We start from the raw sequence: 27833 nt of genomic DNA, 5'->3' as shown, positions 1-27833 counted from the left end.
GCGGCCGCTGCACCCGGAGCTCCCGCCCGCTCCCCGCCACCCGCCCCCCGGACCCCCTCCCCGCCCCCGGACCCCGCTCCCCGCCTCCGGACCCCGCTCCCCGCCCCCGGACCCCGCTCCCCGCTCCCCGGACCCCGCTCCCCGCCCCCGGACCCCGCTCCCCGCTCCCCGGACCCCGCTCCCCGCTCCCTGCTCCCCGGACCCCCTCCCCGGACCCCCTCCCCGCCCCCGGACCCCCTCCCCGCCCCCGGACCCCCTCCCCGCCCCCGGACCCCGCTCCCCGGATCCCCCTCCCCGCCCCCGGACCCCCTCCCCGCCCCCGGACCCCCTCCCCGCCGGCGGGCGGCGCCGCGGAGGGCGGGCGGGGAGGGCGCAGGAGCCGCCGGCGGCGGAGGCGCAGCGGCCCGCAGCATGCTCTACTTCCAGGCGGTGATCATGGCGGGCACGGTTATGCTGGCCTACTACTTCGAGTACACCGACACGTTCGCCGTGAACGTGCAGGGCTTCTTCTGCCACGACAGCGCCTACCGCCAGCCCTACCCCGGCCCCGAGGCCCGCAGCGCCGTGCCGCCCGCGCTGCTCTACTCGCTGGCCGCCGGCGTGCCCGCGCTCGTGGTAAGCCCGCCGCCCCCCGGACCCCGACCCCGCGCCCCGCGCCCCCGCCCCGAACCCGGCCCCGCGCCCCTGAACCCGGCCCCGAACCCGGCCCCGCGCCCCCGCCCCGCGCCCCGAACCCCGCCCCGCGCCCCCGAACCCGGTCCCGCGCCCCGTGCCTCCCGCCCCGCGCCCGGCCCCGCGCTCGTGGTAAGCCCGCCGCCCGCCCCAGCCCAGGCCGGGCCCCCGCCCCGCGCCCCGCGCCCCGAACCCGGCCCCGCTGCCTTCCTGCGGGGAGCAGGCCCCCAGCCCTGGCCTCCCGTGTGTCTGTGAGGCGGGCAGCTCCCCCTCCCCAGGGACCTCTAGGGCGCCCCCGTGGGTGCGGAGGGAGCTCCCATCACCTCCCCCTGTGCCATCCGCACCCTGTGGTCCCGCAGCCGGCGGGGGAGGGGCGCGGAGGGCTGGGGAGACGCTGGGTGGGGGTGGGGGCTGGGGCCTGGGGGTGGGGGTGAGCATTGGGGTGCATCTGGACTCCATCGCCGCGGAGCTGGCTCCCAGGTTGGACGGGAACAGGGGATCCACTGCCGGGGTGTGGAGGGGACCGTCTCCTCATTGGGGACACCTGTTCCCATTCCACCACCTCCTGCCCCGTCCATGAAGGCGCCCCTGGGGTTCCCCTGACCAGGGCGCAGCCCCCCTAAAGGAGCAGAGAGGCCCCCAGATGGAGAAGCTGAGCTGGGAGGTGCTGGGGTGGGGGCGCTGTTAGCCCAGGGTCTGCTGGGCTGCTCCCTCCGACTCCCGACTCCACAGCCTGGCTGGCCACAGGCCTTTTGGGCTCAGAGACTCTGAGTGTGAGTGTGTGAGTGTGAGAGTGTGTGTGTGTGTGTATGTGTGTGTGAATGTGTGAGTGTGAGTGTGTGTGAGTGTGTGAGTGTGTGTGTGTGAGTGTGTGTGTGTGAGTGTGTGTGTATGTGTGTGAATGTGTGAGTGTGAATGTGTGTGTGTGTGTGTGTGAATGTGTGTGAGTGTGTTTGTGAGTGTGAGTGAATGTGTGTGAGTGTGTGTGAGTGTGTGTGAGTGTGTGTGTGTGAATGTGTGTAAATGTGTGAGTGTGTGTGAATGTGTGTGAATGTGTGTGAGTGTGTGTGTGTGTGTACGGACTCCCATGTGCACGCATATGCAGAGGCAGTTATTAGGTTGATATGCAAATGCCATAGAGCCAACATGCTCTATTAATAAGCATGTGATCGTTTGCACATGTGGAGAGGACGCCCAGGTCCTGCGGGGAGGATTGGTGTGTTTCTTCAGAAAACGCTGTGGTTCCTGTGATCTGGTCAGAGGATTGGAGTTCCGTTCCCGCGGCTCCCCCTCCCTCCTCTGTCCCCCCCTTCCCCAACCTCCCCCTCCCCCTCCCTACACAAACACAGACAACAAACAGGAAATTAAAGGCGAGCAGGCAGTGTTATTTTCGGGGCTGGGCCTGCCCCAGCAGTGAGGAATGCTGGGAACAGCTGCTTGGATGTGGCTGTTGTCTTGGGTTTTAGCGGAAACACTCAGGCAGTCAGCACCGCGGACAGCGCCGGGCACCTGGGGCTTCCGCAGCAGCGAGGGCCGCGGCTGGGCTGGCCTGGGTGACTGCGGTGGGGGCAGCCCTCGCACCCGAATGTCCTGCCTGGCTTGGCTGTCACTCGCTCACGTGTGTCAGAGGCCCCCAAACCCGGCCCGGCTTCCCGGGGTGCTCTCTTGCTCCCACTGGGAAAAAAGTCAGTTTCCCGTGAGGCCGTTGCTGCAGGCGCTGGTCCCAGCACGTGTTTCCCGTGGCTTCCCGGGTGGCGTGTTTTTAGGGAAATAGCCTGTCCTCCGACGCCGGTTCCCTGGCACCATCGCCGGTGAGGCCGGGCTGCCTGGGCCGTGCTGGGCGGGTTTTACTGAGACGAGAGACTTTCCGAGCCTCCGCTCCTCGGTCCGCGGTGGCGGGCGCCAGTGGAGACGCCAAGGCCCGAAGATGTCTGACTTCTGGCCGCTTGGGGGACTGAGGAGGGGAAAGGGGCATGCCTGCTCAGTGCGTGTGTGTGTGTGTGTGTGTGTGTGTCCATGTCCGCAGAGCCTCATGGGCTTCCAGAGCGCCCTCCTGGGACACGCTCTCCAGGGAGCGTGGAGGACCCTGAGGTCCGGGTGAGCCAGGGCCCCGCAGCAGAGGGCAGGTGCGGGGGGGCGGTGGGGTTCCCAGAGACCCGTGTCAGGTCTCCCGATGCGGAAGGGGGCCCAGAGGTGGCTGAGGGGCGGGCCTGCTTGGCCCACGTGTGTGCCCTGTTTCGTTGGCCCCGGGGACGGGCCTGGGGTCCGTGTGCAGAGGGCGGCTGGTTTTAGGGCTCCCTGGGCGGGGGCCTCGGCTGGCCCGGGCTCTGTGGCTGGGACGGTGGGCAGTGTGCCAGGCTGGGCCGGCGGGCGGCTCCATGCCGCTGCAGGGTTGGGGTGGCAGTCACGTGGGTGAACACGCTGTTGTTAATGGTCATGGCAGCGCTGCCGTCCTGGTTGAGTTCGCTACCTTCTACCCACCCCGTGTTTGTGTTCTCTCTGACAGCAATTATTATTATTTTTTAATGTATATATATTTTTTTATTTCAGGGAGAGAGAGGTAGAAACATCAGTGATGAGAATCATGAATGGGTCGGCTGCCTCCTGCACGCCCCACACTGGGGATGGAGTCCACAGCCGGGGCCTGTGCCCTTCACCAGGAATTGAACCCTGGCCTCCTGGTTCCTAGGTCCACGCTCAGCCGCTGAGCCACACTGGCCGGACTGAAAGCAATTATTATTATTATTATTATTGTCAGCTGGCACTTGGGAAGAGGAGACGTAGATGAAGTCATTTGCCCAAGACCACAGCCTCACACGCTGTGCCATGAGTGTGGCCGGCTCTGCCGGGCCTGTGCCACAGGCGGACGTGGTTTCCCGGACTGTGTTCCACCAGCATGCGCTCCCTGTCCTTCCCCAGTGCTCACCGCCGGGGGCCGCGGGGGGGAAGGCTCTTCTGGAGAGGTGGCTTCAGGTCCGAGACTCGCCTCCAAAGCTTCAGGCTCCTCTCACTGCCCCAGCGGAGGCTCGGTTTCGTGCTCGGTACACGTGGGTACCTCAGCATCGAAGGCAATGCACCTTTTCAGTTCTGTCATTTTTTTCTGGTGGTGACTTGGGGACCGGGTTTGAGTCTAACAAATTTGGCTTTAGATAACAAGTCCGTCCTGCTGTTGTCTTAAAAGTTGGGGATCCTTCTTGCTGGTGACCTTGAACATCAGGGTGACCTTGGACAAGTTGCTCCTTAAGCCTCAGTTTTCTAAGTCACAGGATTTTGAGTATTAACTTAGATTTCATAGGTAAATACCACCCTTGGCCCATAGTGGATACTCCCTAAGAATCACTCTATTGCCCTACCTGGTGTGGCTCAGTGGATAGAGCGTCGGCCTGCGGACCGAAGGGTCCCTGGTTCAATTCTGGTCAAGGACACATGCCTGGTTGCAGGCTTGATCCCCAGTGGGGGGGGCATGCAGAAGGCAGCCAATTAATGACCCTCTCTCATCATTGATGTATCTATCTCTCTCTCCCTCTCCCTTCCTCTCTGACATCAATAAACATATATATAATTTTCTTTTAAAGGATTCACAGTAAGCATGCGTGCCGTACTGAGTAGTGATGGAGCTTCTCACGCAGACGCCGCTAGTGTTTATGGGTTGTGTGCAGGGCAGGACGGGGCGTGCTCATCGCGCCTGAGGGTGAGGGAGGCCCATTTCCTGTTCGCGCCCCCCCTCTCCCGGGGCGTCTGGGAGCTGAGGCGTTTGCCCCGGTGGCCACACGCCCATCGAGGGCGGGAACCCGTTACTCCGGGCCAGGGCTCCCACGGGTGTGACTCCTCGCACAGACGGGGCCCTCCCGCAGGACGGCGGCCGCTCCTCGGCGGGCGGCTACCTTCTCGTCACCTGTGACAGGGGTGAGTGGAGAGGCTCTGTCAGGCCAGTCGCCTGCTGTTCTGTGCAAACAGAGTTGTGGAAGGAAATCTATTTTGCAGACCAGGTGTATTTAAGACGATCAACACAGTCCTTGGGTGGACATTTCTCAGTGCGTGTGTGTGTGTGTGTCTGTGTGTGTGTGTGTGTGTACACACATATACACACTCTGAGTGGCCAGGTTATTATGACCTCTGAATGCATCATCATCTGGCCACTCAGTGTCTATCCTATAGAATAAAAGGCTAATATGCAAATTGTCCCCTTGACCAGGAGTTCGACCAGTAAGCAGGCCGGCCAACTGCCCATGTCCCCTCCCCCTGGCCAGGCTGGCCGGACCCCACCCATGCACAAATTCATGCACCAAGCCTCACACACACACACACACACACACACACACATACACGGAGTGGCCAGATGATTATGCCTTCAGAGGTCATCATCATCTGGCCCCTCGGTGTATGTACCTGGAGGCCCGATGAGTGAAATTCATGCAGGAGTAGGCCTTCCTTCTCCTGGCGGCCAGCCCCCTTTCCGCGGGCACCCACCCAAGAATCAGGCTTCCCTCGCAGACCCGGCTTTATCAGGAAGGAGGACCGGTCTGATTGGCATGTTATGCTTTTATTACTTTATATGTATACTAGCAGCCCTGCGCACAAATCCCTGTGCCAGGAGGTGACTGCCGCCCTCCTGTGGCTCCCCCCACTGGCCCATCCTCCTGTAGCTCCCCCTGCCCACCCCCATAGCTGCTGCCCTGCCCCCTCCTGTAGGTCTCCGCCGCCTGCTTGTAGCTCATTGCTCCACCCTCCCGCAGACCCGTGATCCGGTCGTTACAAGGTCAGTCATTATGCCGTGAGGATAATTAGCACATTCCTCTCTTATTATTTGGGACGTGAGTGTGTGTGTGATGCATTTGCTCCTTTTCATAGGTATACATTTTTATTGTTTGCCTCACGCCCCTTACGCTTGTTCACTCCCGGGCGGGCAGTGTCTCTGGCGAGTTCCATCAGCCCCCAGAGCCTGGCGTCTGTCATTGGGAATCCGGCCCCCACCTTGGGCCTGTGCCCTGACCCACAATTGGACCGTGACCTCCTGGTGCGTGGGACGGCGCTCAACCACTGAGCCACACGGGCTGGGCTGCCGTTTTGTTTAGAAAATCGTGAAAACCTTCGCATGGCCCCTCTGGAACCGCCAAGTTCATTTCCCCAGACCCACTCTCTGTCCCGGGACCGTTTCCCCAAACAGCGCCCTGGCCGGCTTACCGGGCACCACCTCCTTCCTGTTCTGCAAGCGGAGCCGCCCACCCGCCCACAGCGGCCCACGGGGGCCTGGACCCGCTTCCGGGCTCGGAGTGCTGAGTGAGTCACCCTCCCCCCGCCGGCCTGTGACTCAGCTCGGCACCGCTCCTCAGCGATCAGGCGAGAGGGGACCCGGGGACTCGGCGCAGGCAGCTCTCTCTCTGACAGGCGTTGCTTTCTGGGGGCGGGGAGGGCATAAAAAGTGGGGGGCTCTGCAGAACGATGCTGATGCGTAGAGAGGAGACTCAGGGTTGCTCGGGCCCGGCGATCACCGCTATGACTGCCACTCACCTCGGGGGCCTGGGGGACGGAAAGCAGGATTTCATTGTCTATGGGGACGTTTCACGGAAATCCAGGATTTCCCGATTAGGGTGAAATATCAAACCTGGGCACCTGAGCACCTGCCCATTCAGAGGGGCGCGGGCTCAGGCAGGCCCAGGGAGTGAGGCACAGTAATTCCCTCTTCCAGGTTCATCCCAGAGCATCTGCCCGCCGGCTCGATTCCGGGCTGGGCGTCGTCCCATCGCTGAGAGGTCACCGGTTCGATTCCCGGGCGGCACAGGCCCAGGTTGCAGGCTCAATTCCCAACACGGGGTGTGCAGGAGGCAGCTGATCAATATTTCTCGCTCATCAGTGTTTCTCTCTCTCTCTCTCCCTTCTTTTCTCTCTAAAATCGATTATAAAAAAAAACATTTAGCTAACGGGTCAATATTGGTACACGTGTGGAAGCTGGCGCACACACACAGCTAACATTTCCACGGGCAAGGCTGTTAGTGCTCCTGTCGCTGCTTTGCCTCTGCAATTCGGTCGGCCTGACTTGCGTTTTCTAATTAGCATGCCAGTGTGCTCGCCTGCGCGGTGAATGCCTTCCGTCTCCTCTCTGGAAACTAAGGGGAACACACCTGTGTGTGGCTGGGGACACCTGGGGACACGCTGTTGGGATTCTCTCGGGAAGTGTGGCGGGAAGCGTACGTGAGGCGGAGCCGTGCTGGTCTGGGCCGGGGAGCCCCGAGCCGGTCCCGGTGACGGAGCGAAGGACACGTGTGCTCGGCTTCCCTGCAGGAAGCTCTGTCCGGCTCCCGGCAGTCCTGTCCCGGCGGGCTCCGTGCCGGGCGGTGACTGAGGGTCCCTGCGGCCGGCGTGGGCACGGCCAGCCTCGGGGACTCGCTGGGCGGCACACGTTATGATGTGCACACGCTCGTTGGCGCCTTGGCTTTGTGCAGAAGGGAGAAGAGAGGGGGCTCAGGAGAAGGCACATGGCGGCTGCGGAGGAGCGCGGAGAGCAGCCGGTGAAGGGCGCGGCGAGCAGGAGCCGCGCGGCGCTAACGGGGCCCGGCTGCAGGGTGGACGGGCCAGGAGGGAAGAGCTGGCCCCGGAGAAGGGAGGCAGGATGCCGAGTGGAGGGTTTTGTTGTGAGTCCTCACCCGAGGATAGTTTTCCATTGATTTTTAGGGAAAGGGGAAGAGAGAGGGGAAGACAGAGAGAAACACCGATGTGAGAGAGGCACATCGATTGGTGGCCAGGGCCCGGGCCGGGGAGGAACCTGCAACCCAGGGACATGCCCTTCGCTGGAATCGCACCCGGAACCCTTTGGTCCGCAGGCCGACGCCCTATCCACTGGGCCACGCCGGCCAGGGCCGGATGTAGGTCTCATTTTCCCAAAGGAGAAGGGGTCTGGAGCGGCCCTGGCAACGGCCGGGTTTGATGGCAGAGCCTGGGAGCCGGTAGTGCAGTGAGGACCGAGGAGGCCCAGGCGAGGGGACAGTCAGCGTGTGGGCAGGCAGCGCTTGGCACGCAGCTTCGATAGATGGCCCCTCGGCCGCCAGGTGCAGCGCTGAGCCCGGGCCCTGGAAAGGGTGGGGGTCGGAAACTGGGCGCTGGGAGGCTGCACAGGTAACATCTCAAACCCCACCTGAATGCCCTCAGATTTCCCACCTGTGTCCCTGGTCAGAGTAAGAGCTTTCTCTCCCGTTGTGGGAACAAACCCTGGCTTTCTTTTCTTCTTGAAAAACATATTCCTATTATTGATTTCAGAGAGGAAGGGAGAGGGGGAGAGAGAGAAACAGCAATGATGAGAGAGAATCATGGATCGGCTGCCTCCTGCATGCCCCACACTGGGTAACCCAGGCATGTGTCCTGACCAGGAACCAAACCCTGGCCTGGTTCCTAGGTCGATGCTCAACCACTGAGCCATACTGGCCAGCCTCTTTTTTTCTTTTGCTTTTCTCCTCTCCTCTTCCTCTTAGGCATGGAGGGGCCGATGGAGTTGGCCTTTCTCAGCTTCTCCTTCTTGCAGAGCCTGGTGCTTTTGCCCGATTGTCCTCCCCAAAGGCCAGTCTCTCCTAAGAAGAGAGAAGCCGTTGGCGTTTTCTCACTCTCCCCAGCGTGTCTGGGACCCAGGCCGGGCCGGACACCAGGGCCGTGCCCAGGACACGGGTTACTCAGGCCCCGTAAGCAGGATGCCGGCAGCCGGGCCCGCGGGCCGTCACGGGAGAGCTAACGGGAGGAAGCGACACTCCTCTGCGGAAGTCACGCAGGAGGGCTCTGAGCCGCCAGCCGCGTCTTCCCAAAATAGAGCCGGAGCCGGAGCCGAGACGGCGTCAGGCAGGCCGGCCCGGAGCTGGCTGACGGAGGGAGCCCTGCCCGGGACTGACTCCCCAGTGACCTCCCTCAGCTACAGAGCCTCCGCGCCGTCCATGCTCCTCTGTGAAGCGAAGGCGGGAAATGATGCCCCCGGGGCAGCTGGGACTATGAATCTTGTGCCCCTGTGACTCTCTGGGCAGGCTTAGAACTTGTAACTTTTAGCTCGTTTTTTGGACCTGGAATGGAACCCTTTCTCCCTACCCCCAACCCCCATCAAAACACACACACACACACACACACACACTCACACTCACACACACACATATTCACACACACACACTCACACTCACACTCACACACACTCACACACACTCACACACACACACTCACACACACACACACTCACACACATATTCACACACACACACACACACACTCACACACACATTCACACACACACACACACACACACTCACACACTCTCTCACACACACACACACACACACACTCACACACTCTCTCACACACACTCACACACACACACACACACACACATATTCACACACACGAGATTCCTGTTGGGACTTCCCGCTCTCTCAGCTGCTGTTTTCCCCCCACAAAGATATGTCCTTTATTTTTATTGATTAAATGTGTTGGGGTGACGCTGGTCCACATGAGCACAGGGGTGCACGTGTGGACTCCCAGGTGACGGCTCTGTCTCTGGCACCACGTGCCCAGCACCCTCTTCTCCGCTGCACCCTCTCCCAGAACCCCTCACCCCGAGGGCCAGCCCCTCGGAGGCTCTGGGGTGGGGGGCCTCCGAGGCCATCGAATGGGCCATGTGTGAGCTGCGGGCCCCCATGGCCCTCTTCAGGGGACCTGAGCACCTGCCCCCTCCCCCCGGCCGCGTTGGCAGAGCTTCTGTCATCGCTGTTTGAGGGCAGGACACTGAGGCAAGGGGAAGGTGTCCCCTCGGGCCCCGGCCAGCCGGGGGCCAGGTGTCCATGTTTCCCGTGCCGTTCTGTTCATCAGGGTATGCTGTTCATCAGGGTCCACGTGTGAGTGAGGTCATGTGACACTTGTCCTTCTCAGACTGGCTTATTTCGCTCAGCATCATGCTCTCCATGTCCTCCATCCTGTCACAGATCCTGCTGTGTTGACAGCCGCGTAGTCTTCCAGGGTGTTTATTTTAATAATTTATTTTCTATTTTTAGTTTTTTTCATTTTTTTTATTAAGGTATTATATGTGTACATATATTACCAATTCCCCCTCCTTCCACTCCCCACAGCTGGTCTATCTGCTCACCTGCGATGGGCAGGTGGGCTGTTTCCAGATCTTACCATTGCACACTGTGCCGCTGTGAGCATAGGGGCGCACACGTTCCTCTGATGGTGTTCTTAGGACAGAGTCCCAGCACTTTAACGGTCTTCCGTGGGACAACACTGTTACAGTCCACTCGTGCTCATAACGTAACCGCCTCAGACTCCCCGGACTGAGGGAAGTGTGGGTTCTACACGAGGGGACTCCGTTACAATCACGGGCTCTGCAGGCAGGCGGCTCCGTGCAGCCCTGAGATTCCTGCCCCGCGGGGAGGCGCCTCTGTTGCTCTTTAGAGACAAGGTCCCGCTTCGTGTGGGTCAGAGTCGCATGTCCCTTCACCTTCTGTCTCGTTGCAGATCATAGTGGGCGAGACGGCGGTGTTCTGCCTGCAGCTGGCCACGCGGGACTTCGAGAGCCAGGAGAAGACCATCCTCACCGGGGACTGCTGCTACATCAACCCGCTGGTGCGGCGCACGGTGGTACGTGTGCCCCGAGCTGTGCTCGCTTCGTTTTAGAGACAGCCTGGGGCCCTGGCGGCGGCTCCGCGGGCAGGAGAGTCATCCCGGCACCAGAAGCTGGCCAGTTCGGTCCTGGTGAGGTCCATACGGAGGCAACCCATCAATGTTTCTCTTCCTAACTCTCCCTCTCCCTCCCTCTCCCTCCCTCCCTCTCCCCCTCTCTCTCTCCCTCTCTTCCTAACTCTCTCTCTCTCTCTCCCTCCCTCTCCCTCTCTCTCTCTCCCTCTCTTCCTAACTCTCTCTTTCTCCCTCTCTCTCTCTATATATATATACAATATATATATATATATATTTATATATTTATATATTTATATATTTATATATTTATATATTTATATATTTATATATTTATATATTTATATATATATGTATAATATATATATATATATATATATATATATATATATATATATATATATATATATATATATACTTCTGGTTCCATCCCCAGTGTGGGGCATGCAGGAGGCCATCAATCCATAATTCTCTCTTATCAATGATGTTTCTCTCTCTCTCCTTCTCCCTTCCTCTCTGAAATCAGTAAAAATACATTTAAAAAAAATACTTTCAAAACGGGGACTAATGAAGACTGAGGTGACAGTCGGCGGCCTCGCTCGGGAGCCCTGGCTCCATTCACAAAAACCCAGTCCCACACGCAGGCTCGGAAGGTGCCTTCTTGTCTGACAAGCCCGCCAGGCGTCACGGAGCGCCGAGGGGGCGGCCGGGTTGTGCGCTGGCGCAGCGCCGCCCCCAGGGCCGGGGCGGGTGGAGGGGAGGAGGGTGCGTGGGGAGCCGTGTGCGGCGGGATGGGTGCCTCCGTGCGGGCCCTGGGGTCTCCGCTCGCCGGCTCGCGGGGACCGGGACACAGCCCCGGGCGCTCACGGCTGCCTCTCGCTTCCAGGCGTCTACACGTTCGGCCTGTTCGCCACGGACATCTTCGCGAACGCGGGGCAGGTGGTGACGGGGAACCTGGCGCCCCACTTCCTGGCCCTGTGCCGGCCCAACTACACGGCGCTGGGCTGCCAGCAGCTCACGCAGTTCATCAGCGGCGAGGAGGCCTGCACGGGCGACCCCGAGCTGGTGCTCCGCGCCCGCAAGACCTTCCCCTCCAAGGAGGCGGCGCTCAGCGTGTACGCGGCCGTGTACCTGACGGTGAGTGGGCCCGGCCCCGGCCCCCCGGCCCCCGGCGGCGGGCCGCCTCCCCCAGCGGGGAGCCCCTGCGGCAGCTGCTGCGGCCGGTCCAGTCGGAGCTGTCGGCACCGGGAGGAAAGCGAGGCTCGTGAGGTGACGCGTGGGGAGTGGGTGGTTGGGAAACATGGCCGCCGGCGTTTCCGTTGGAGACGGTGTCTGTCTCGTGGTGAACGGGGCGGGATGGACACAGCTGTCCGGGGCGGTCAGTCCCCGTGAACTCGCAGGAGCACCGAGAAGAGAGGGCGCCGGCCTCCTCGCTGCTTCCTCACGCCCCGATGGGCTCTGATGGGGCTGGGAGAGGGGTCCTCCTTCTCTAGAAAGTTCTCTCGGGGATGTTTGTAATGATAACAATAACATGGACTGAGCATGTACTAGTGCCAGGCACAACGTGCTGGACTGTTGCTAAGTTATACACCAACTAGAGGCCCAGTGCATGAAATTTGTGCATGGGAAGGGGGGGTGTCCCTCAGCCCAGCCTGCACCCTCTCCAGTCTGGGACCCCTCTAGGGATGTCTGACTGCCCGTTTATGCTTGACCCCAGTCAGACATCCCTCTCACAATCTGGGACTGCTGGCTCCCAACCACTCCCCTGCCTGCCTGATTGCCCCCTAACCACTGCCATGCCAGCCTGATCAATGCCTAACTGCTCCCCTGTCAGCCTCATTGCCCCTAACTGCTCTCTTCTGCCAGCCTGGTCACCGCTAACTGCCCTCCCTTGCAGACCTGGTCCCCTCCACCTCCCCTCCCCTGCAGGCCTGGTTCCCCCCAACTGCCCTCCCCTGCAGGCTGATCCCCCCCCCCCCCCCGCCTCCCACAACTGTCCTCCCTTGCTGGCCTGATCGCCCACAACTGCCCTTTCTTGTCGGCCATCTTGTGGTGGCCACATGCAGGTGGCCATCTTGTGTGTTGGAGTGATGGTCAATTTGCATATTATCAGCTAGGATTCTTGTGTGGGCATCATTACAGTGTATTCTTCCCTTACTGTCATTAGTTATGTAACCTGTCCTCTGTACTGACCCACTGGGCTCTCCCTGTGGCTCCTCGCACGCAGCACGCCCTCTCGCCATGCCCACTTCACGGATGAGGATGAGCGAAGGGACTTGCCCGGATCCGTAGAACCACACTCTGCCCCGACGTCAGTGATTCAGAGACGTCAGTGATTCAGAATGTTCCAGAGAGGGGGTCCCTCACCCCTGAGCCCCACCAGTGGGGGTGGGGGGGTCAGGTGACTTCCTCCCTGCCCCCGCCCGGTCCCGGCCTCCCTGAGGTCAGAGGCCGGGGTTCAGAGGGCAGAGACGTTCAGGGAAGAAACGTTCCGGAACGCCCCGGCACTCGGGAGTCTCACATCACCGGCGTCCGCACAGCGGGCCGGTAATTACAGGGCGGGGAGCCGCTCGCTGTCGTTGTAACAATAGGTGCTGCTCCCTGCGAACGGCTTCTCCCGTCCCCGCCACTCCGAGCGTGTGGGCGGCTGCCATGGCAACCCAGCCCGCCTCCCGCTGCCCGCGTGGGCACCGCCAGCCGCTGAGCTGTTCTCCTCGAACCTGTGCAGGTCTGTTCCCGCCCCGAAGGCAGCTCGGGGGACTTCACAACAGGCGCGCTGGGGTGTTTCGGGCGAGTGCGGTCTCGGGAAGCGCCTGCCAGGTTGTGCTAAGTAGGTAAATCTCGGAGGGAGTGATTCCGTGATGGCGGGACGGGCGCGCCCCGCGTTCAGGGGGCGCGGCTGTGAGCGGGGAAGGAGCGGTGAGCCCTGTGCCGGCGCCTGTGGGTGAGCACCGCTGTCTGCCTGATGCTCCTCCTGGTGGTTTCGTGAAGAACAGGAAGGAAGGTCCCTCTCCCTGAGCCCCGGCTTTCCCGAAGGGCTTGGGGGTAACTGGATCGCAGACGTCCTCCCTTTTCCTTCCCCAAGAACTTTCAGGGGGAAATCCCTACGCCCATTTCTGCAACTGCAGCTGGTTTCCCAAGAGGGAAAACCGTCCTGAAGGTATCGAACCCTCCGTCATTAAGTCTGTGATCCAGGGTGAGTGGCATTGGGATGCTATTGAAATTTAGCTCGGTGGCGTTCGTTTTCCTATAAAATGGGTCAAGTTTATTCCCCAGGGAAAGTAAGATGGACTTCAGCCCGGCCCGTGTGGCTCAGGGGTTGAGTATCGACCTATGAACCAGGAGGTCGCGGTGCGATTGTCGGATCAGGGCCGGGGCCCAGGTTGTGGGCTCCATCCCCCGTAGGGGCATGCAGGAGGCAGCCATGTAACACGCGTGTCCCAGACAAAGAAGCACTTTGGGCGTGGCTCTCCGTTCTGCAGGTGACAGACAGCGCCCCTCGGAGGGCTCTTGCTCTCCTGGCCTCGGGGACAGTATATTTATCCGGAGGGAGAGGGGGTCAGGGGGGAGAATGGGCCCCCGTGGAGCCAGCCAGGGCCTCACGGCGGGAACGGGGCAGCCGTGTGGGCCACAAAGGGGCTGCTGCTCAGGCCGAGCCATCATCGGCCATTGGCCCGGGACGGCCGCCACCCTGGGCCCGTCCGACCCTCGCTGCGCGGCCGGCTGGTCCTGAGCACGGAGGCTGTTCTCAGCTCCCGCCTGCGACTCCACTGCTGCCTCCCATTCAGGGCCCGCTGGGGGGAAGCACTTCGGTGCCCCTTACAGTCCCCGCCCCCAGGGCATTGCAGAAGAGGGGATGGCTACTCTTTCCTGTTGTTGTCAGTCCTCACCTGAGGATGTTTTCCCGTTGATTTTTAGGGAGAGTGGAAGCGAGAGGGAGAGACAGAGAGCAACGCTGATGTGAGAGAGACACATCGATGGGTTGGCTCCTGCAGGAGCCCCGACCAGGGCCCGGGCCAGGGAGGAGCCTGTAACTGAGCTACGTGCCCTTGACCGGAGTGGAACCCGGGACCCTTTGGTCCACAGACCGATGCTTTATCCACTGGGCCACATCGGCCAGGGTAGATGGTTACTCTTGATTCTCAAATACAATCGTCTGTCTGAGGCCCTTTGCCCCCTTGCCGGTAAGTTAGGCCTGAAAATACCGGTGAGACATTCTGCATCCCTTTTCTTTGCAAAGTCTCCTGAGCTCCCAGCCCTTCTGGGCCCTTCTGTTTGTGCTTTGTTTTAGCTGCATTTTGACATCTGGTTAGCCTAGATGGCTTCCTAAGTGAATTAAAAACCAAGCGAGCATAAATAATCAATTCCTGTCCCGTGCCCAACTCGCTCGCTCCGTTCTTATGCCATGATTCCCTCTCCTGCCCGTTCGGGTCAGACAGGCGTTCTGTAAAGATAACAGCATTAGACTGGCTCACAGGCGCCGGAAAGCACCGGAGGGCTGCCCCGGATAAGGGAAAGCTCTGGAACTTTCCTCCTGTGTTGAGAGTTCTCACAGGTGTGAGGAAATGCAACACGAGAGCTCCTTAGCCTGGCTCCGTGGCTCTGCTGGTTGAATGGGTCCCCGGTCCCATTCCCCGTCCCATTCCCGGTCCGGCACACGCTCTGGCTTCTGGCTGGATCCCCCGTGGGGCGTGCGGGACACAGACGATGGATGTTTCTCTCTCTCCCCCTCCCTATCTCTCTCTAAAATATCCGCTAGTCAGCCTCAGCACCGTGTGAATGAAACTCTCACAAGCAGCCCCAATCTCCCTCCCCGCTCACGGGCAGGGGCCGAGCTGGGGCTGCAGCGTTAGACGCTCCCCGGAGGCCAAGGCGGCCGTGTCCTCGCCTGGCTGTCCCTGCGGGCAGCGCGCTCACCGCCTCTCAGGACAGCCGCAGCGGGTCTTCTCCTCCCGCCGCCCCCGGGCCCCCTCCCCTGCCCCCTCCCGTGCCCCCTCCCTGCGCTCCCCCCCGCGACCCCGGGTTAGGCAGCTCTCCCAGCTGGGGAGTGTGCAGACCCGCCAGCCCGGCCACAGGCCTGGGTGCAGGCAGCATCTGTTTCTCCCTGGAGGATGGCACCTGGGCAGACGGGCACCTGGGGCAGACGGGCACCTGGGATAGACGGGCACCTGGGATGGCACCTGGGGTAGATGGGCACCTGGGGTAGACGGGCACCTGGGATGGCACCTGGGGTAGATGGGCACCTGGGATAGACGGGCACCTGGGATGGCACCTGGGGTAGATGGGCACCTGGGATAGACGGGCACCTGGGATGGCACCTGGGGTAGACGGGCACCTGGGGTAGACGGGCACCTGGGGCAGACGGGCACCTGGGATGGCACCTGGCACAGACGGGCACCTGGGCAGACGGGCACCTGGGGTAGACGGGCATCTGGGATGGCACCTGGGGTAGACGGGCACCTGGGGTAGACGGGCACCTGGGGTAGATGGGCACCTGGGGTAGACGGGCACCTGGGGTAGATGGGCACCTGGGGTAGATGGGCACCTGGGGTAGACGGGCACCTGGGATGGCACCTGGGGTAGACGGGCACCTGGGGCAGATGGGCTGAAAACTGGCGGGATAGACGCTGTGGGTCACATTGCTGTTCACATCAGACAGCCTCTGCCACAGCCAACAGGGCCGCAGACTTGGCCCAGGAAAAAGTAAAACACAATCACCAGCGACAGGAGAGAATGTGATCGCGGGATTTCATAGCCTCTAAAATGGGTGCTAGGAACGGACACTGTGAGCATCGGTCTTTGTTTCCTCTCTTAGGCAAGTTTTTATTTTTTTATTTTTAGAGAGAGGGAGAGAGAGAAACACGGATTTGTTGATTCACTGATCTATGCACTCATTGGGTGATTTCTTATAAGTGGTCTGACCGGGGATCGAACCCACAACCTTGACCTATCGGGATGACGCTCTCACCCATGGAGCCACCGGCCATGGTGGGCAAACGCCTTTTTTCTTGGACTCAGGACCACAGGAAGTGTGTTTCTGAGTCTGTGTTATCGGTATCAGCCACGTACCGACATCGACACCCTAAAAACATACGGCAGTCAGAGCATCCTTTTATCATCCCCTCACATGACGTGAATAATAATGGGCCGCCCCTGCAGTCAGCCGACTGGTTTCCATAGTAACACCAGGTAAAGGATGAGCACTTGTGCCACAGAATCCATCAGATTCGGGGAAGAATGAGTTTTTCGTGAGTGTCGTGCTGGCCACTGGAGGACATGCCACTCACTACCATCAGCTGACATGTTCTTTTTGCACATGTGAGCATACCGCAGGTGTACGTGTCTGCTCACTGTTTTACACATGTGAGCATACCACATAGGTACGCATCTGCTCAGGGTTTTGTTTTGTTTTTAGCTGACATTTTCTGTCTGTATTTAAGTTTCTGTGTTGCCCTAATTGTGGCCAATAAAATGTAAAGTCATTGCACCTGAAATTGCAATTTCAGATAGCCACCTGAAAACAGGTCTTGGCGCCGTGTTGAACCTTAAATGCCATCGTCAATGTACTATGTAGTAAAAGTTTGCTCCATTTCACTTTTATGACTATATCCACAAGTTTTGCTTCTGTCAAGTATGCGTCCTCTCAGATGGTGTATGAAATGGAGATGTTAAGGACGTGTCTTCAGCCCTGGCCGGTGTTGCTCAGTGGGTTGGGGCATCATCTTGTATGCCAGAAGGTGGTGGGTTTGATTCCCGGTCAGGGCACATACCTAGGTTTTGGGTTCAATCCCGGTTGGGGCACATACAGGAGGCAAGCAATCTGTTTCTCTCACATCGATGTTTCTCTCTCTCTCTCTCTCTCTCTCTCTCTCTCTCTCTCTCTTTCTCTTTCTCTCTCTCTCTCGAATAAAATAAAAATAAAAAATAACATGTCTTCCTCAGTGTTCCCCTGCTAACAACATTGATCTAAAATGTAAATTCATATGAAACAGGAGCACTGAATGCTTAAAACAAAGCCCCGTGGAAGGGCTGGGCTCGGTGTTCCTGAGTGATGAACATATCACATAAGAACTCGCTGCTAGTAGATTTGGGGCAAATAAATTAAATAACCTCTGCCCTTAAATTCCGCTTTAAAGAAGCGTCCTCCAGAGGATTCATAAGCCGTCGTGAAGGGTTGAGCCCCGTGGGCATGTGCTCGCCTGTAGACACATGTGCACATACATACGTGTGTGGCGCCCGCGTGGACCTGCCCGTGCACAGCGTGTCTCTGTTGCGTTTCAGATGTACATCACCAGCACCATCAACGCCAAGGGCACGCGCCTGGCGAAGCCCGTCCTGTGCCTGGGCCTCCTGTGCCTGGCCTTCCTCACCGGCCTCAACCGCGTGGCCGAGCACCGCAACCACTGGGCCGACGTCATCGCCGGCTTCCTGGTCGGCATCTCCATCGCTGTGTTCCTGGTGAGTACACGGTTACTGGCAGAGCGTGGGGCGTGTTTGCCGCTGTCCATCCTCAGTGAGGATGTTTTCCCATTGAGTGTTTAGAGAGAGTGGAGGGAGAGGGGGAGAGAGAGACGGAGAGAAACATCAATGTGAGAGGGACACTCCGATGGGTTGCTACCAGGACCGGGGATGGAACCTACCACCAGGGTGGGCGCCCCTGTGCCAGCACCCTCCACGGGCACCTGTCACAGCCACAGTCTCCCCAGCAGGGGCCCTCCCTGGTGACAGGGCCTGGATCCCTCCAGTAACCAAACCCCATGTTCCCAAGGCCAGGCGCCTCCCAGCGGCCATGGCAGGGGTTAGAGGGCACCCGGGGACTGGCCACGGCCTGAGCTGTCGCTCCTCGTTGGCACTCTCCCTGGAGCGCTTTGTAGCGATGGCTGCTGGGAGATGACTCCCGCCCGCTGCGGGGTTCCCGGTCCATCCGCAGGAGTGGCGGACCTTGGACCCCGATGGAAAGCTGCGCCCACTTCCATCGCAGCCCGTTTCCGCAGTGACGCCGTGAGGATGCTCTTACCTTCCCGTCGGTTTCCTTTGGATCGCTCCGCAGTCCCCCGTGCTCCCTGCCGCCTCCACCGTGGAATGCCCCGTGTGGGGCCGGCCGCGTGGGAACCAGACGTGCCGGGCCTGTTAGAGGGGCGTTCCTCGGGGACGCCCTGGGTAGAGTAAGGTGACCAGACGTCCTGCTTTTGGCGGGACAGTCACGATTTTTTAAAAAATATATATTTTATTGATTTTTTACAAAGAGGAAGGAAGAGGGATACAGAGTTAGAGACATCGATCAGCTGCCTCCTGCACACTCCCCACTGGAGAGGTGCTTGCAACCAAGGTATATGCCCTTGACTGACCGGAATCGAACCCGGGACCTTTCAGTCCGCAGACCAATGCTCTATCCACTGAGCCAAACCAATTTTGGCAAGGACAATCCCAATTTTTAACATTTTGTCCCGCGTCCCGCGGCACAAAAACCGGGACTTTTTTAAGATGCCGCGGGACACATTGTTAAACATCGGGACTGTCCCGCCAAAAGCGGGGCGTCTGGTCACCTTAGTGTAGAGGGGCCGCTGTGTCCCGTCCCCAGCGTGTGCCCCGCTGCTCTCCCCGCGATGCCGTCCCTCTGGCTCCCCCAGGCCCCGGGAGACGGGTCCCTCCCGCCCCCTCCCTGCCCAGCAGCCCGTGGACGCGGGACCGCCTTCGCGCTCCACACGGAGGCAGGTTCACGGGGAGCAAAACCAAACCAGACAGAGGGCATCGCCCAGGAACCCCGGGGTGTCACCCAGGCGGGGCCGGGAGCCGCAGCCCGAGGCCCTGGGTCCCTGGGGTCCACCCGCCGGCATGGGGCCGCCCTCTCGGAGAAAGGCCTGCGGCTCCGGAGTGGCCTGAGCCGCTGGGGAAATGCCGCATCCACGCGGACGGGATCGGAGAGGGTAGCCGGGCTCAGGCGGAGGTGGAGGCGCTGCTGGAGGCGCGTGTGGCGTGGGGCGGGTTCCTGCGGAGAGCTCCGTGACCTTGGCTCAGGGGAAATAATTAGCATTTAAATTACGTTGTAGGTGAGCCACGCCGGGAAAGGTCAGCTCGCTCTGCATCTTTATTAGGTTACGACGTTATTTTTGGATTCGTTTGCGCATGGGCTGTTAACTAATCTAATGAACATTTTGGAATCGTAACGTTGTCATGACTAACGGAGCTACGCATTTTTTAAAAACACATTTGTAATGGCTTTAGAGAGTCTGGGAGGGGGAGAGAGAGGAACATCCACGATGAGAGGGAATCATCGATGGGCTGCCTCCTGCACGCCCCCCACTGGGGATCGAGCCCCCAACCCGGGCCTGTGCCCTGAGCGGGAATCGAACCCTGACCTCCCGGTTCCTAGGTGATGCTCAGCCGCGGGCTTGTACCCGGGCTGAGCTAACGTTGATGGATGGATTTTCTTGAACACACACACGCACCTGGGGTGACTGTTTCGGGTTTATACCAGCGAAGTCTGGGTGTGAAGTCGCGTACACATCATAGTCAAGTAGTGTTAGTGCTTCCTTATCAGGATTCGACTTACGGAGAGACTCCAAGGTCATTGTCGAGAGCACCTGGCTCTGCTAACGCTGCGTCTCCTCTGACCGCCAGGTGGTGTGCGTGGTGAACAACTTCCGAGGAAGGCACCCCGAGAGCGAGCACCTGCCCAGGGCGGCCCTGGCCCACGCGCGGACGATCAGCATCCCGCGGGCGGCGAGCCCCCTGGAGAAGGTAACGCCGGGGTGAGGTCATGGTGAGGTCACGGTGATGTCACGGTGATGTCATGGTGAGGTCATGGTGATGTCATGGTGAGGTCACGGTGAGGTCATGGTGAGGTCATGGTGAGGTCACGGTGAGGTCACGGTGAGGTCCGGGATGTGTCCTCGCCCGGAGCGGAGGAGGACTGTCCCCGGTGCCACCGCAGTCCTTTCCCGTTCACCGCTCGGCTGCCCGTCTCAGCGGCGTTCAGCGAGGACTCAGCTCCTGACCCCCGGGGGGGAAAGAGGTCCCCCCAAACGTCCCGGCTCCCCCGCCCGCTGAGCACCGCCCGGAGAGCTGGGGCTGTGGGGAGCGGGGCGCCGGGAGGCCCGGGGCGGCGGGCTCCTGCAGAGACTAAGAACGGGGGCTGAGCTTGAGGACGTGCGCTCATTCCTACAACACGGCCCTCTCCCTCCTCGGTGGACAGGCGGCCGTGACCAAGACGGTCCGACCTGCCGTCCAGTCCAGCAGGTTTGTCAGCAAATGAGGAAATGTGCTTCTCTCCCCAGGACTGGCTTAGGGCACGTCCTCGCCGGCAGCCCCCTGTGCGGTAGGAGGGCGGCGTGTGCTGCTCATCACGGAAACATGGCGCGTTCTCCCAGGTGGCCGCCAGGCCGCGGCAGCAGTAGGCGGGAGGGGGGTGCGTCTCGGGGCGGCCACAACCGGGTCCCTGAACCTGCTTAGGAACCCCCATGGCACAGGACCCACTGCTGGTGGGGTCACTGAGAAAACCACCCATCACCCTCCAGCAAACACACTGCCCTTTCACCTCTGCCCCTTCACCCTCTGCCCTTCCACCCTCTGCCCCTTCACCCTCTGCCCTTTCACCCTCTGCCCTTTTACCTTCTGCCCCTTTACCCTTTGCCCTTTCACCTACTGCATTTTCCTGCCTTCCCTTCAGAGGGCTCTCTTGCCCAGACCTAATCGCAGGGAGTCCATGACATTGGCCCAGGACCCTTGGGGTCAGGCTGCTGTCATGGCAGCCGCAAAGCGCTGGGCAGGCTTGTCCTGTCCCTCCTGCCCCCACGCGTCTCCCTGTAAGGCGGCTTTCAGCTCCGCACAGGCGAGCACACGTCAGCCATGCACGCCTGTGCCTTATTGACCCCAGCGGCTGCCGTACAGAACGTCTGAGGGAAGGGGCGTTCTCTCCTCCCAAAAACCTTTCAAAATAAACGTAAGCCATGGGTGGGATTGGATAGCACATGGGGTAGTTCCAACCGATCTCAGAGGAATTGGTGTCCACAGGCTTTATTAGCAGCGAGGCCAGGCCTCCGGAGCCGCCCGGCCATTCGGGATAACGCTGAGCGGTAAGTCAGCGGTTACCGTTAGGAAATGCTCTTCGAGAAAATAATTCCTTTTTCTTGGGTTGAGGTGATCTCACTGAATCAAAGGGAAGTCCTTGCCAATGACAAGCAAGGGGAGCGAATGCCAGGAATAGTTTGCAAATTACAGCCCTGTGGTTCCGGTACAGGGCCCCAGCCTGACTACCCATGATGCTGTGCGTGTAAGAGCGCCATGGCTGAGATTGGCGCCGCCTGAATGCAGGTGGCGAGCAGCGAGGACGGTTCCCAGAGCGGGGGATGCCAGGAGTGTGTGCCGTCACGGACGGAAATTACCATGTTCCGTTCCCGTGGCAACCGAGGAGGGCGATTACATGGCTAGGAATATTCTGAGGGGACTCGCAGTGACCCAGCGAAGCAAACACACGGGCTGTTTTGAAGGTTAGAACATCACAGGGTCAAGGTGAAGACTGAGCTGCAGGTTAGGCAGAGGGGGAGGCGGGGGAGAGCCACGCTTTTGCAGGTGCGGGCAGCCCTGGGGTGGAGGGTTGGCTTGGCTACATGAAGTCTAAGTAGGATCAGACAAATTCCCCCTTTTCTCCTTACCTGAACAAAATGGGTACAATTATGGTTCCTTTATAGCAGGGGTCTTCAAACTACGGCCCGCGGGCCACATGCGGCCCTCAGAGGAGTCTGATCCGGCCCGCCAGGTTTTTTGGGCAGTGAGCGCAGCCGAGGTGTTACAGTAGGAATTAGTAGTTCATATAGTCCGGCACTCCAGCTCTCTGAGGGACCGTGATCTGGCCCCCACTTTAAAAAATTTGAGGACCCCTGCTTTATAGGGTAGCCAGAGGCCGGGTGCACAAAATTCATGCACGGGTGCGGTCCCTAGGCCTGGCCGGCATTCAGGGGCGAATCGGGAGCCTTCCAGCTGCCAGCTGGGGCCTTCCTTCATTCTGCACCGCCCTCTGGTGGTCAGCGCACATTATAGCGAGCAGTCGGACTCCCGGTCCCTGGTCGAACTCCTTAGGGGACACTTTGCATATTAGCTATATATATATATATATATATATATATATATATATATATATATATATATATATACACACACACACACACACACACACACACACACTCTGTTTGAAATGACAGATCACAAGCTTCTTGGCACGCAGTTGGTGCATAAATCAAAGTAGCTCCCTCCTGGAAAATGAATGACTCCCTCACTAGGATTTCCATTGTATTTCGCACTGGGATACCCCACAGAGCTATTTTGTGGACTTGCATGTTTATGCAGATTGTCTGTGCCATGCGTAGAGCATATGGCAGGAAGTCTTAGAGCAAAAAATGCCGAGTAGATTAGTGTCATAGCAACAGCAGCACAGCCCTGTGGTTCCTTGCCAAGGCCACCGGGATTACCCGTGACTCTGCTGCCGGGGAGAAGGCCCTCTGAGGCGTCCGCATGCTGCACCGGTACGCCTGGGAATCCATCTGCGCCGTGCCTGCTTTCCTCCAATGCAGACCTTCCTTTCACTGAGCCGCCGAGCTGTAACGGAAACCCTCCGCAGGAGCTTGTCAGAACCACGTTATTAGGGACCAGCTATTGGGATAGTTCGAGGAACTGAGTCTCCTCGTATTTTCGCCAGTTTTTCTCGCCGGAGCTTCGAGCACTTACGAGACGTATTTGCCGTCCGTCAGCGCTGGCGTGCTGTGCTCGGCTCTCCTGTGTCTCGTTTCGTTTCGTGTTAAAGAGCCCATTGAAAAGGGGAGGGAAACGTCCCAGCGGGCATCAGCATCGCGGGCTCGGAGGACACACGTGCGCGTGGCTGTGGTCTGCCGTGTCCCCTTCCCTGTGTGTGCCCCCCCACACCCGGTGCTTACCTCTCCACGCTGTTTACGAGTTATAATCCGCTCTGCAGCAGATTAAAAGCCGGGTGTTTTCAGCGTTATCTGACAGGCCTTTCATGAAAGCATCTTCTCAATAAGTTCCCTCTGAGCACAAGCCATGTTGCTCATCTCTGTGGAGGGAATAGCTAGCGAGCTGCCGACTGCATCTCCGGATCCCGGCTCCTGCGGCCGGCAGTCAGGGAGGCGGTCAGAGGACGCGGGTGAAGGAGTCGCTGGCAGTGCACACCGTGGACTCTCCGCCCGCCCTCCTCGCGCCCTCTGCTCCCGCGCGCCGCGTTGATAGAGCGTCAGCCTGCAGACAGAAGGGTCCCAGTTTTGATTCTGATCAAGGGCATGTACCTTGCTTTCAGGCACATCCCCAGTGGGAGGTGTGCAGGAGGCAGCTCATCACTGCTTCTAACTATCCCTCTCCCTTCCTCTCTCTAAAAAAAAAAAAAAAAAAATCAATAAAATATATTTTAAATTAATATATATATTTCTTTTATTGATTTCAGAGAGGAAGAGAGAGATAGAAACATCAATGATGAGAGTGAATCATGGATTGGCTGCCTCCTGCACACTCCCCACTGGGGAATCAAGCCCCAAACCCAAGCATGTGCCCTGACTGGGAATCGAACTGGGACCTCTTGGTTCATAGATCGATGCTCAACCACTGAGCCACGCTGGTCAGGCTATCTCTGGCTTTTACAGACGCCTATAATGAGATGTTAGCGAAGACCAGGACCTTTGTGTGTGTATATGATCTCCCTTGCTCTTCATTAAAAACACACACACACACACACACACACACACACACGTGTAAATGGTCTTCCCCCCATTGCACGGACCAGAGAGCCGGGTCTCAGAGAGGCTGCGTTGCATATGAACATGCTGTGGTCGGGGCCCACATGCAAAAACTCCGAAGCCCACTGGCCACACAGCTTCCCCAGGCCAAGCGAAGACCGAGTCCTTGAATGGAAGACATTGACGCACAGAGCCCGGTTTCCGTTTATGCCCCAAACCTGCGCCGACGCTGACAGCCTCCTGTTCAAACACAGAGGCTGCCTTTGAGCGGCTGGAAGGGAAGGAGACGGGCTGTGCCTGACTGCAGCCTTCGGCCTAACACCGGGTCCAGGGCGTCAGACTCGGCCTGTCCCGCTGAGTGAGTCACAGGGACAGAGGCACCGGTAATGGCTGTGCTGCGTCTTATAGGTGTCCCGCGGCCAGCCTGTGGAGGGCAGCGACGAGCACGCGCAGGGGAGGCCCTTTAAGGACTGCCTGGCTCGGCTCTTCGGCTGGCTCCTGGGGATGGGCCGCAGGGAGCACCTCCGATTAAGGCAATAAACGCAGGTGCGCCGAGCGCGCGCACTGGTGTGAGCTGAGCTGACGGCTCAGGCAAATACGGAAACGCGTCCCTCTGGGCAGGCCCACGGCTCCCAAAGGGTCTGGGTTCGGGTCACCGTTCTCCTTTATCTTCCACTGAGCGTGCACGCATGGCGGAGCTCAGCATCCCCAGCCCAACAGCCCTCGCTGGAATGGCTCTTCTTGTATATATATATATATATATATATATATATATATATATATATATATATACACACACACACACACACACACACACACACGTTTTTATTGGTTTCAGACAGGAAGGGAGAGGGAGAGAAATAGAAACACCAGTGATGAGAGAAAATCCATGGATTGGCTGCCCCCTGCACACCCCACACTGGGGATCAAGCCTGCAACCTGGTCGTGTGCCCTGACCGGGAATCTAACTGTGACCTCCTGGTTCATAGGTCAACACTCAACCTCTAAGCCATGCTGGCTGGGCCAGAATGGCTTTTCTTGTTTTCCTATATGAATTACTATTTTTTTATTTTTTATTTTTTTGCATTTCCCCCTATTTTTCCAAAGGTAAATAAATAAACCGCCAGTGGCATGCCTTGTCTGGTGGCAAGTCACCCCCACATTGCGGATCGTAAGTAAACGCAGAGCTGTCTGAAATCACCAGAGTGAAAGACAGACTATTTTTTAAATAGGTTTTTATTGATTTCAGAGAGGAAGGCAGAGGGAAAGAGAGATAGAAACATCAATAATGAGTGAGGATCATTGAATGGCTGCCTCCTGCACGCCCCCTACTGGGGATCCAGCATGCCCCCTGGACCGGAATCGAACCTGGGACCCTTTGGTCCGCAGGCCGACGCTCTTTCCACTGAGCCACACCAGCCAGGGCTGGGATACAGATGTTCCCGGAGAGCACAGAGCTTCAGAAGTTGGCGAGCTGCCTGGCCCTCGGCACTGGCCGAAGCGGGGGCTCTGGGGCTGCTCTCAGGGCTGGTGCTGGCTCCCTCCGCCCGGGTTCTGCCCTCAGGGACCGGGTTCGGTATTTGGCTCGTGGGCTTGCTGTGAACTTGGGCGATGCTTTCTGAGGGGGACAGCGCTTTCTCAGCTCTGGCTCCCGCCTGCCCCCCGACCCCAAGCCTCTGACTGTGTGATGCAGAAGCAGCCGTCGAGCTGGTACCTGGTACGCAGGGTGTGCCCCCAAAATGCCTGCACTCTGAATGCTGACCCACTGCAGCGCGTTCAGTCCGAGAGAGAGAGAGAGGCGTCCGCGGAGCCGTCCGCCGTGAGGGGGTGTGCATTCTGGGGGGACGCCCTGAGCACCTCCTTCTCTCGGGACTCCGAGTGACGTGCTTTCCTGTGTGCGTGTTGGCGTGGCCCCTGTGTGTGTGCACGGTTCTCTAGTACAGTGTTTTTCAACCTTTTTTGGACAAAGGCACACTTGTTTCATGAAAAAAATCACGAGGCACACCACCATTAGAAAATGTTAAAAAATTTAACTCTGTGCCTATATTGACTATATATAAAGTAATTCTCTTGAATAGGAATCAAATAAACACAAAGAAAGTATTTTATAATTACTTTATTATGAAATATTAAGTAAACAAAATAGTGAAAAATTATAAAATTCTTGTCTGCACCTACGGCACACCAGGCAACATCTCGCGGCACACTAGTGTGCCGCCGAACAGCGGTTGAAAAACGCTGCTCTAGTAAGATCGGCTGCTGCAAGATGCGGTGCGGCCGGACGGGAAGGAGACCGCTCGGGCCCTGTGTGCCGGGAGCCCGTTCCCCACACGGTGACCCACGCGGTTCTGTCTCTCTCGTCCCCGAGGAGGTGCTGGTGGGGACGGAGCCGGCGCACACGTCCTGCCCGGCCCGCTGCCCTCTGTCCGGGCGCCCAGGGCCGGGAGGGGCTGTGCTGCGGACTCCTGGCCTGGTGGGCGGGGAGGGGAGGACCGGAGTCCTTGGCTCGTCCCCTCCAGCTGCCGCCAGGAGAGCCGCCCGGGCCGAAGGGGAGCCATCGCGTTCTGCAAAGCCGACGGTGATCAGCATCCCGCCCTCCACGCCGGGGCCCGGCTGCGCCTGCTCTTGGCCGTGAGAGGACCGGGCAGAGGCCCCGTGCCGCCTCCTTCATACCCAGGCCCAGAGGACCCCGCGTACCGTCCGTGTCCTCTCCTCTCTTCTCTCTCTAACTCCTCTCCTTCCTCTTTAGCTGCCGCCGCCTCGCCTTCCCCTCCCCACCTTGCCGCCGAGGGAGGAGTCTCCAGTTCATTTCCTAACCGCTTCCCAGCAGGTCATCAAACCCTGACCTCCTGGTTCAGAGGTCGGCACTCGCCCCCTGAGCCACGCTGGCCGGGCTCCTCACACACCTTTTTAAAAAACGTCCTAAGCAAACAGCTTACACTTACACCGTGTGTGCTGTGCAGCCTGAGCCCCCACGGGCGTGGCCGTCCGCTCGGTGGGGACGGTCGGCAGGGGCACTGATTCCCGCCCAGACCCTGACTTCTCCCTCTCTCCCCGCAGAACCACATCACGGCCTTCGCGGAAGTCACATGATCCCGGAGCCGCCGGGCCGTCCCTGCACTGGACAGCCTCCCTCTTCACCGTCCACTCCTAGCACCCAGCGTCCGTCCGGCCGCGCAGGAGCGGCTCCCGTTGTCCGATGGTTTTCCTCCGTCTAAAGTCCGTGTCAGCGTCTCCGTCTCCCCCCTGGACTGTGAGCTCCTCCGAGGCGGCCGGGCCCCTCTCCCCGGTCCCCCCGCCGGGGGCCACACGGCAGGCGCACAGGAGGCGTTCGGCTGAGCCCCTGGGCCCTGACGTGAAGCACCCCCGGGTTCCTCCCAGAATCCCCCAGGCTCCGGGAAGAGAAACCGCCGCACACACACGGGTCACACCTGCCTGAGGAACCCCTCCGTGCGGGGCCGTCGGCTCTGTCACCGTTCACGTCGGAAGGCGGAGGAGAAGGCCGGGCCTCCGTGCGGCGGACTCGGAGTGCCTGGGGGCCTTTCCTCGGCCGCATGGCACCAGGCCGCCCCGCCGAGCTCCGTGTGCGAGCGGCCCTCCTCTGAGCGTGTGCTCTGTACGAGCCCCGTGTGCACACGCGGTCCCGCTCCACCCCCGACCACACCGTTCTCGGTCCCTCTCAGACTGGTGCTTCTGCTTCGGAAGGGGAGATGCCAATTTCTGCTGTAATCAGGAATGTACCATAATTAAAGCTATTTATTTGGA

The 27833-nt window shown here is 59.4% G+C and overlaps 1 protein-coding gene and 1 long non-coding RNA gene across 2 annotated transcripts; both read left to right on the top strand.

Moving 5' to 3' along the window:
* Window positions 1-401: 401 nt before the first annotated feature.
* On the top strand, window positions 402-27833 carry PLPPR5 (phospholipid phosphatase related 5). The gene is made up of 6 exons (XM_084865394.1): window positions 402-615; window positions 10153-10279; window positions 11216-11466; window positions 17611-17787; window positions 19951-20070; window positions 27129-27833. Exons 1-6 carry the CDS (start codon window positions 412-414, stop codon window positions 27159-27161), a joined length of 912 nt encoding a protein of 303 aa, XP_084721520.1. The 5' UTR covers window positions 402-411; the 3' UTR covers window positions 27162-27833.
* Window positions 21848-22420, top strand: LOC311612667. Its single transcript, XR_014793328.1, has 2 exons — window positions 21848-22024; window positions 22225-22420. It is a non-coding gene; the product is annotated as an uncharacterized lncRNA (long non-coding RNA).

The sequence above is a fragment of the Pipistrellus hanaki genome (assembly GCF_964339955.1).
Source record: "Pipistrellus hanaki genome assembly, chromosome: 18".
Classification (NCBI taxonomy): domain Eukaryota; kingdom Metazoa; phylum Chordata; class Mammalia; order Chiroptera; family Vespertilionidae; genus Pipistrellus; species Pipistrellus hanaki.
The sequence above is the reverse complement of the archived record's forward strand: the minus strand, read 5'-3'. Positions and strand labels throughout refer to the sequence as shown.

What these genes read in the sequence shown, in the direction of transcription:
- PLPPR5 (XM_084865394.1), top strand. Translation starts at nt 412, where the DNA reads ATGCTCTACTTCCAGGCGGTGATCATGGCGGGCACGGTTATGCTGGCC. An exon ending in ACGCGGCCGTGTACCTGACG is followed by an intron (nt 11,467 to 17,610) that starts GTGAGTGGGCCC and finishes GTTGCGTTTCAG; the next exon opens with ATGTACATCACCAGCACCAT. An exon ending in TCTCCATCGCTGTGTTCCTG is followed by an intron (nt 17,788 to 19,950) that starts GTGAGTACACGG and finishes TCTGACCGCCAG; the next exon opens with GTGGTGTGCGTGGTGAACAA.